Below are 9,801 nucleotides of genomic sequence, written 5' to 3'. Positions count from 1 at the left end.
ATCATTAATAGTGTCATTTCAAATCTAACAAAAGAAATAGAATAGAAGGAAGCTATGTATCCAGATGCTTATTTTAAGATGGTTAGTGATCAACTAAAAGTGGACAATATACAATATTAAGATTAAAATCTTAGTAATGACTTACTTTATTTTAAGAAGAAAATTTATGTATATGACAATGCTATACTTTAGATGTGCATACTTTAAAAAGAATATGACATTCCAATATCTAGACATTTAGAGCAAGACAAGACTCCAGAACTGATATCAAGGATATGATTTTGGACATGTTTGGATTGTAATGTTCAAGCTTTTGTATAGTCTTGACAATCACGTCAATATTATGAAGCACACAATACATCGTTTCTAAGACTATTGCAGCTAATTCCACTACCTATGACATATTAAGAATAAATGACTATGGATCTTAATACATGTTTGTCGCAGACTTCTCATAATCACACCATGGTTGCTGTGTTTGTAGATCAACTCTTGAAAGAACTTCACTTCACCACGGTGTGCTCAGATAATGATTATCCAGCACTTGCACGGATCTTCTTTAATATTGTCTTTCATCGCCATAGATTACTTTGTAGCAATATCTTGATCGAGATCTATGCTTTATAAGAAGCTTTTGGCAAATCTTGTTCAAGCTAATAGATACACAATTTGCCATGTTTACAGCCTTCTATCTCCAAAATAATAGACAAATAAAGTATGCAAATTGAACCTTAAAAGATATGCTGCAGACATTCGTGGTAGTTCATCATAATGACTAAGATGAATACTTGACATCTTTGGAGTTTGCTTACAATGATAGTATTGAAGCAAGTACTAGTCATTCACCATTTCTCTTTAATACTGGTCACCATCCAATTATGCTAACAACTCCCCATTATCCCACCTACACCAATAATTTGATAATAGAGAAATTTATACAATGGCTTTCAATGACCTTATAAGAAGCATGGCACTGCCTCTTTATTGCACAAAATCAACAAAAGCAATGTGCGGATAACAACCAATAATACCAAATAATCCAAGATGATGATCACGTATTACTTTTCAATGCCAACTTGTCACTTGCTACATCAAACTAAATTTGTAAACTATTACTTTAGAAGCTTAGAAATTTATATAATTTTTTTGAACTATGAACAATATGAAGAATTAAGATTTGATAGAAAATAGAAGCTCCTAAAAACCTCCAAACCTTAATAATGTTCTTGTAAGGCTTCATTCTTATAGTAATATTTATTTTATTGTAAAATTTTCATACAAATGTTCTATTGCAATAATTCTTCTAACTCCAAATTTGATTTGTTAATAGAAAAGGCTATATTTATATCTTCTAATCTTTATAGGATCATTTTTATATCTCCAATATGATGCCTAATTAAATTCCTACATCCAATATTGTCCTTAGCTTCATCTTTGACTTCTTCTTTGTATCTCTTAATTGGAATATCATCTACAAAAGGGATGGTCTTCTCAAACACAAATTCCTTCAAAATCTAGTTCATAGCACTTTATATATGAGCCATAGAATTGGTGGCACCATAATGTAGCATGTATATTTGAACCAATCTTGAAGGTATCTTTATAATGGTCAAATCTTCATTTTTTGCTGCAAATTGAAATCCATCATATCCAAACTATAGGTCTCTAATATAATAAATTCAATGGTCCGCTACTGGAATAGAGAGAATTTGCCTCAAAAAAGCGATGGACTTTTGGGTTCTACTAATTACTCAATCAAGTCTCAAAATATAAAAGCATCAATTTTATATATAATATTATCACTTTAAAGGCAATTACATAAATACATAAGTCCTAAGTACCAAACAACATCCAAAATATGATAAAAATATTTGAAACCCTTATATATCCTTGAGGTGAATTTTTTTCAAACTTCAACGACTCATATGATTCAATTAGACCATCCAAACAGCCTCAAAATTTACTTGAAGTATTAATATATTTTAAACAACTTCTACAACAAATTTCAACCATAAATTTATTACAAATCTTGAGATATTGCTAAAACCCTAGCAGTAGCTTCAAATCCTTAAGTATATATACCTACAGGAAAATTTCTTCATATCTCACAAACTAAAAGCTCAAATACCACGAAAAGTGGTGTATAGCTTTTTAATACAATAACTCACACTTTTAAAACTTTTGAGCCAAAAATTCATCCAAAAACTCAAAATATAGCTCCAACCATTACTATCAAGAAAATAGTTTACTTACTGCCTTTGAATTACATGTGTTCTCTTCAACTTTCCATAATTCTTTCATATAAACTCCAAATACAACAATTCTTTTATAAAAGATGTAGGTCTTGAAATCACTCTTGCAGTTGGATCTCCCAATTTTCAAAAGCAACTGTACAATTCCTTGTATCCTCAATATATCTTTAAAAGACACTTTAACTTCATGTGGCTATAACTTCTTCATTCTAATTCTAAACCCTCTAATTTTTATACACAAATTGAAGTCCAAATCCTAAACCTTACAACCTTTGCCCTTGATTCTCAAATGATCATTTTAAAATCACCAAAACATCTTCTTGTGGTTGCAGGCAATCTACTAAAAGCCCACTGGGCATAACACTTGACCAATAGGGATGAAGACCTTCACCCCTTGCCTTCATTCAACCATACCTTGCTTTTATTTCTCTCAATAAGCTTCATAATAGTTTAGACTTTCATATTTAGACTCCAACCTTCTCTTAAGCTTTATATTAAACCTCTAAATCCTATATAATTTAAACATTATAATCAAAATAAATAAACTTCCAAATAATTTTTTTTATATCAATTCTCTTTAAATTAACATATTAACCACTCCAATCCACATTAAGACTTATAAACATATTATATGTTTAAATTAATTTTTACATACTATAAGCAATTATAGTACGATATTGTACTTGTCTTTCTCCCTCGTCACCTAGATATGGTTATATTGACTTCTACACTTCATTATCATCTTGTCTTTGTCCTTTCCCTTGCATATCATATATTTGTTGCTACTGAGATGAAATTCTAGAAGAACAATTGCTTCTAAATTTCAATATTTTTTTTAGTAGTTTAATTAAATGATAATTTTGGTGTGGTTTGAATTAGTTGGCTTGAATATTGAATGTTTTGATATAAATTTAATTATTAAAAATAATTTTATATTTTTATGATTACTTTTTTAATTTCAAAACATGTTAGTTTTATCACAAATATTATAAAGGATTGGACAATATTGCTAATATTAAAAAAAATAATGTTTAAATACAAATCAATGGATTTCAAAAGCAAATGCTTTAAATTATATGTGATGAAGATGTCCTTCCTATGAATATTGAAAAGAATATTTATGTACTTAGAATGAAAGAAATAAAGGTTAAATTGAATATTCTAAAGATATATATCATGTTTCTTTAAAAATTGTATAGATTTGAGGAAATTTATTATTTTCAACTTTTTTTAAAGGCTCTATAGCATCTATCCAAGCAAATGTATAATGTACAAAAACAGATCATAAAAAACATGATATAGTAGAGTTAGATCAAAGGTATTACAAAGCTGCCATGTAATTGTCCAATTCATGTATTAGTCTCCACTTTAAAATAAAAAGGTGATTTTTTTCAAAATTTTAAAGATAATGTGTGATGTGTGTTTTATAAAAACTTTAGTACATGAAGATAACAAATTTATATTTTATCACAAGATAATGTGTGATGTGTGTTTTATAAAAACTTTAGAACATGAAGATAACAAATTTATATTTTATCACAATTGTGATCATAATCAATACTTGCAATAAATAAAATATTAAATATGAAAAAAAAATTGATAATCAATTTTGTTTTTATAGAAATACCTTTGTATCTTTATATATATAATTAATTATTTTTGAAAATATTTTAATTATATTTTATATGTGATAAAAATAATAGTATACAAATTTGAATAGAACAATATATTGCAATATTCATTCATATTTTGGATATAAAATACTATATATATTTTATCCAATTTTTATATTAATTATATTATATAAGAATACATATTATATTTATATAATATAGACCAATATTGGATATGTTGTTTGTTTATTAAATGATTAATACCAAATTTTGATGCAATTTAATACACATTTGAATATGTTGTAGAATAGAAGATATATCAATTAAAATAATTGAATGTTAACTTTATTAATAAATCTTCAATTGCTGTTTGAAATATAAACTTTGCTGCCACAAATGCGGCCGAGTTAGTGTTCAGGGCCCGGGGTTGTGTGCAGAACCAGGGTTCCATGATTTGCCTGTCTCTGCTGTGCGGGGCCGTGTCTCTCTGCGTTCTCCATCCTCCTCATTGCGGCCTTCTCTCTGCCCTCTTCCTCTCGTCTGCCTGCTTCCACCCCTCTTCCTGCCCTCCTTTCGGTGCCACATCCTTTTTCTCATTTCTCCGTTTCGGTTGCTTCCCTCTCCCTTCCCCTCCCCAGGGGGTTGCGCTCCCTCCGTTCTTTTCCGGCATTTTTTTTGCAGGAGTTAGCACGCCCTCAGCGATTTCAAGTTATGGAGGCGATGGCTCCTGATGAGGTGAGTTCTTGAAACGTCTGGGCTTCATTAGGTCTGCACAATTTAGATTCTAATGTGGGTTTCGGATCGGGGTTCCGTTGTGGTTTCAGCTTGGGTTTTCAGCAATATTTTTGCTGAGGTATTGAGCAGCACATACTGTCGGGTCTTCCTGCTTCAGACGGACCAAGGTCATCGGCGAAGGAGTGAGGGGGAGGATCTAGAAGATGCGGTGCAAGACCAGATTCGAGCGACGGAACAGGAGATAAGAGCGAAGGAAGAGAAGTTCAGAGCAAAGGAAGAGGAGATAAGAGAGCTCAGAGCGGAGATAAGAGAGCTCAAAGCGGAGATAAGTAAGCTCAGAGCGGAGATCAGAGCGGTGGAATCGGAGATTGCTACTGCTTCGGGAGATCAAGCGACAAAGCCTCTTGAAGCGAAGCTGCAATTCCAACGCCAACAGATAGTCAGCCTAAAGTCACAGGTTAGCCGCCTGGGGCAACAGATTAGCAGCCGCGATCAACAGATAGTCAATCTAGGGCAACAGATTAGCAGCCGCGATCAACAGATAGTCAATCTAGGGCAACAGATTAGCAGCCTTCAGTCTGTGCAAGCAGCGGCGGCATCGTCAGGTGTGTATTCTTAGAAAGAATCTGGATCCTGGATCTGTCAGATGATTCTTGTGTGCTCTTGTATGCCTACTTGTTGCTTAGGGTAGTATGCTTACCTACGCTTGTGAGAACATGCTTTTGTGGTGGACTGATGAGGGTTGAAGGCAGAATAAGCAGGTCTGGTATAAGTTTCTCCCCTGCGTTTATCCATCAGGGTGTCAGATAGTACTCTATTCTTGGCACTTAGTTTGCTTCAGTTTGCCCTGCCTTGTGTACGGATTATCATCACTTGGGGTGTCGGGTTTTGAATAGCAGGTAGTGTTTCCTGACATCTTTGTTCCATTCTTTGGCAACTTTGGTGCTGACTAATTTTAGGTGTCCGATTTTTCCAAACTTAGAAACCTCTATTATCTCTCATCGTACGTTTTGAAGGGTGCAGTTTATCTTGAGAAGCGGCAGAAGCGCTACTCTTGCAAGTGCGAGGCCACTGGATGTTTAGTTTAACCATTGGTTTTTTATTTGAATTACTGGATTGCATGTGCAGATAAATGCACAGAGTTTGATTGGCTACGTCAGGACTTGCCGTCGTGGGTCTCAGGGAACTCCAAGCCTCCAAGCGCCACGCAGAAGGAGCGGATGTACACGCCTGTGAGAGTGGAGTATTGGGATGTGGTGAAAGACATCGAAGACTATCTGAACAAGGTGGATAAGTTGAAGCGTATATATCGGAAAGTGGATGACTCTGTATTCACTGCAGGAAAGAAAAGTGTGGTAGCCATCGCTTATTTTGTCGTGAACAGCACCTGCGAATTCGTTAGTAAGAAGCGACCAGATTCCTCGGTAACATACGACGGGGAAGTGAACCTTGAAGTGCCACCAGAACCCTCAGCAGAGGGAGGAGAGTCGACGAACACAGACGGATCAAAGGCCGCGGGCAGAGACGTTCAAAAGAGTTTCTTTTATGCCAGACCTCCTCGTGTGGATGTGTTAATTCAATCCAACGATGAGGCCGTTGCTGTTCTTGAGCTTAAGAAAGGAGGTCTGGGATGTCCCGTGCCGATCCACAAACTGTGGACAAGATGCTCATGTCAGACAGGTTCGGTACGGCAGATCTCATTTGATTTTTGGTTGATTCCCGTCTTCACGATTTGTTAAGGATGCTCAGTTGTCAAGCCTGCTGATATGGAGGCTGAATTTCCTCAGGAATCGACCCCAACTGCTGGTGCCATACTAACATCTCGGAAGGACATGCCAGGAGTATTCTCAACTGCAGTCTCCAGGTTTACGAATACCTGGTTTTGTAAGCAGTTCATTAACCTACCTCGGGATGAATCGGGTGGGGCTAGCTCAGCTCAGGGCTCAGTGTCGCGAGGTCTGCTTCTGCCTTTTGTCAAAATATTCCAGCAAAAGGGCAGTCCTGTTGAGCAATACTTCGTTTTTCCTGGGCAGCTATTTGGTGCTCTAACCTGGTTTTATTCTTCAGGCAGGTTCAGCTAGTCTTTGCTTTTGTCTACACTCCTTTGTTGTTCCATCATGCTTTTTGTGTAATTTTTCGCGCATCCCTTGGTTTACGTTCAGGAATCAAAAAGGCCCCGACAGGCACCCCGTTTTCCCCCTCACCGTTGGCTTCCGGCGGATTTTCTTCTTTTTAGTACTGAAGTTGTGAGGTTTACTCGCAAGATATTTAGGAAGCAGATGTTTCTGGAGTTCCAAGTGCTCAGCAATTTCAAATCCTGGTACCCACGGGGATGTGTCTTAAAATCGAAATGGTCTTCAGATGAGAAGCTGATGAGTAGTGTGAGGTGGTCCTCATTCTACGTTCTTTTCCCTCGAGTTGCAGGGCGAAGGTTGGGTATGGCGTTCTCACCGATATCCAGAACTGGTATCTCTGCAAAAGGGATCATGGTGGCTGCCTCTATATTTCAACAGGTTTCAAGTTGGATGGCCGGAAACCGCCTGTACCTGCTGCAATTGCTTATTTGGTCAATTCTGCTGTTGAAGCCCACGGTGAGTTTGATGTTTTACCCAGGAAGGGTGAGCGTCCCTGGAGCTGGGAGGTTTCCCCTTGTGCCAATCCCAGTAGCGGCTCTAAAGATGATGAAGACGAGGGTAGGACCTACAAACCAAACGAGCGCGAAATTGGTGGTTACAGAACGTCTCCAGCTAGGTAACCTGTCTAGCCAGCTACCCAAACATTGACATGTTCTTTGTCATGGATACATAGAAGAGAACAAACGGTGGAATGATGGCAAGTGCATGTACAGGACTCGAAGGGGATCCTCAAACGCGACACAGAACCAATTGCAGGAGATTCCTGCGCCGGACCTGCATCTGGACGACCGCCCCATCAGCAGCGGGGGATGGAGCGGCTCCGTGGTTGGCGGCACTTTGAATGGTCGTCGTGTTGCAGTGAAGTTGGCTCCCCGCAATTCGGAACGTGCGGAGGTGAGCTGGAGTTGTGATGTGGAATTGTTGCGCGCCCGTCTAAACGTTCACTATGGCCCGGTCTAAATCGGGGCTGACCTGGAGTGGTCCTGCCAGCGATTGCTTTTGTAGCAGGCAGTCTTTGCTAGACGGAACACGAGGGCATTTTTGTGTTGAAATGAATGCAGTTTGCGACACCTTACCGGCTTCTGATCTGGTTGTGTACATACCGTCTTCTGGCCGTGCTTTGTACAGGCTCTGCTGAACGAGGTGGACGCCTACCTAAAGCTGCAGAAGTATTGGGGGGAATTCGTGCCCCCATTAGTAGGATTTGGAACCACAGCCAATGGCCAAATTGTTTTCATAGCGACAGAGTTGATCGATGGCAGTCCACTCGGACCTGGTAAGTAATAAGCTCTTGAAACCAGCGAATGGGGAGTGTGGTCGTCTTCCTCCTTTCCCGAGGGCTTCTTGCAGCTTAATCATGGTGCCGGAACAGTATCTGTGGCGCTCTACAATCAACAGGCAGAGTAGGCACTTATCTACGTTTCAATGTATTGCCTTTGGTTCTCAGGAACAGTGACCGAGGAGGTGGCCAATGCGGCACGTAAGGGGCTTGATGCTGTCCACAAGTGTAAGTTACTTCATGGGGATGTTGAGGCGCGGAACATTATGGTTGTGCGGGGTACACAGCCTTCTGTCCGCCTTGTTGATTTCGGCTTTGCGAAGCGCAGCAACAATAAGGAGTCGCAGAGGGAAGAGCGCGGGAGATTGGAGGACCTTTTGCAAGATATGATGAGAGTTCGGGTGGGGAAAGCGTTTGATGACGTAAGATATCCTCGTACGCAGCTTTGTTCAGTATAGTGTAACCACCTTTTCAAGCGACTCTGACGAGGGAGACTTATCGTTGCCTGCCCTCCAAAAACTTTCGCTCCCCTCGCTCCCTCCCTCTCAGTTTTTCAACTGCTCCCAGGGCCGCCTCTCCTTGTCTTCTTTGTGTCCGCTTCTCCTCTCTCCAAGCTGTCAAATTGGCTGCCGCCTTAATGGCGGCCGCCAAATTTCACAAGATTCCTTTACGGAAACCTTTCAAAACATTTTAAATCGGAACTTAAAAGTTCAATTACACCTTTATTACCCCCCCTCCCCTCCTTTTTTAATTACAAATTGAAAGTTTGTAAAAACCCCAAAATAACCTTCAAAAGTTAAGAAAAATTATGAGAAAAATACAAGAAATACCAGAAAGTCCTTATAAACATAATGGCAAGGAAATATGACATGCAATAATAATAAAAAAATATTTCGAAAGAAACTGAAACTCTTTGAAAAGCTAAAATGTTAGTAAAATTTATAAAGCCCTTTTTTTATTTTTATTATTTTAAGAAAACTAATGATATATAACTTGAACTTTTTGTACATTCTATTAATATTTACATCATGATATCCATTCCCTGCAAATTTGCACATTCTTTGGTTTATGTCAAAACTCATTCTTTTTCTATTTCTGATTCTTAATCATCATTAGCTCTAAAACATCACCTCCATGTACTAACTTCCATTTTGGATCAAATCAGTGCTATTCCATATCCTCTATTGAAAAAGTGCAATTTTCTTAAATAGTTTTCTCTTTGTTTCTACAACTGGTGTTTATATCACATTCCCTTTTAATTCTTGTAATGAATAGGTTGTCTTATTATGCACCTCAATCACCACATAAGGACGAAAGTACTATTACATAAAGTTCCTTTGAGCACTATGTTGATGTTCTAATGAATTATCAAATATCATCACTTAGTTTCCTTCAATTGAATTCAATATCAAATGATGTGTTCCATCAAATCAATCTTTATTAGTCAATCTTCCTTTCTTTAGCCTTTTTGTCATTGAAAGATGATTTTCAAACATTCTATTCATCTAATGAATGTGAAGCTTTAAAAAAATTTCCTTGGAAATGTGATCTTCCAATAGTAGATACATCTATGAAGAAATGGATCTTTGAATTTGCATGAGGGATTTTTGTCCCATTATTAATTCTATTGAGATATATTTAGTTATAATACTATGAGTTGTTCTATCCACCTAGAAAAGAAAGGATAATAATTTAGATTAGTTCATAGAATTTTCTTTGCAAGATTTATCTAAAGCATGGACAATTAAAGAATGTCCTCATTCAATCTTTCTATTGGCTTTTAGATT

At 37.4% G+C, this 9,801-nt stretch overlaps 1 protein-coding gene across 2 annotated transcripts; it reads left to right on the top strand.

Annotated features, from left to right (window-relative positions):
* The first annotated feature begins 4,290 nt into the window (after positions 1-4,290).
* LOC112277012 (uncharacterized) lies at positions 4,291-8,739 on the top strand. Of its 2 annotated transcripts, none has more exons than XM_024508938.3 (8): positions 4,291-4,600; positions 4,758-5,205; positions 5,729-6,280; positions 6,388-6,484; positions 7,025-7,351; positions 7,449-7,629; positions 7,864-8,011; positions 8,183-8,739. In XM_024508938.3, the coding sequence occupies exons 1-8, from the start codon at positions 4,577-4,579 to the stop codon at positions 8,470-8,472; spliced, it is 2,067 nt and encodes a 688-aa protein (XP_024364706.1). In that variant the 5' UTR covers positions 4,291-4,576; the 3' UTR covers positions 8,473-8,739. The 2 variants fall into 2 exon arrangements, 1 of the variants encoding a protein (XP_024364706.1); XR_012216669.2 differs by having other exon boundaries at positions 4,441-4,600; positions 5,729-6,285; positions 6,388-6,667.
* Positions 8,740-9,801: the final 1,062 nt, after the last annotated feature.

The sequence above is a fragment of the Physcomitrium patens genome, chromosome 24, assembly GCF_059467195.1.
Source record: "Physcomitrium patens ecotype Gransden chromosome 24, ASM5946719v1, whole genome shotgun sequence".
In the NCBI taxonomy this organism is placed as follows: Eukaryota; Viridiplantae; Streptophyta; class Bryopsida; order Funariales; family Funariaceae; genus Physcomitrium; species Physcomitrium patens.
The sequence above is the reverse complement of the archived record's forward strand: the minus strand, read 5'-3'. Positions and strand labels throughout refer to the sequence as shown.

Coding starts and splice junctions, on each gene's coding strand:
- LOC112277012 (XM_024508938.3), top strand. CDS start 4,577: ATGGAGGCGATGGCTCCTGATGAG. Junction 6,281..6,387: donor AAGATGCTCATGTCAGACAG/GTTCGGTACGGC, acceptor GAATTTCCTCAG/GAATCGACCCCAACTGCTGG. Junction 8,012..8,182: donor TGGCAGTCCACTCGGACCTG/GTAAGTAATAAG, acceptor TTTGGTTCTCAG/GAACAGTGACCGAGGAGGTG.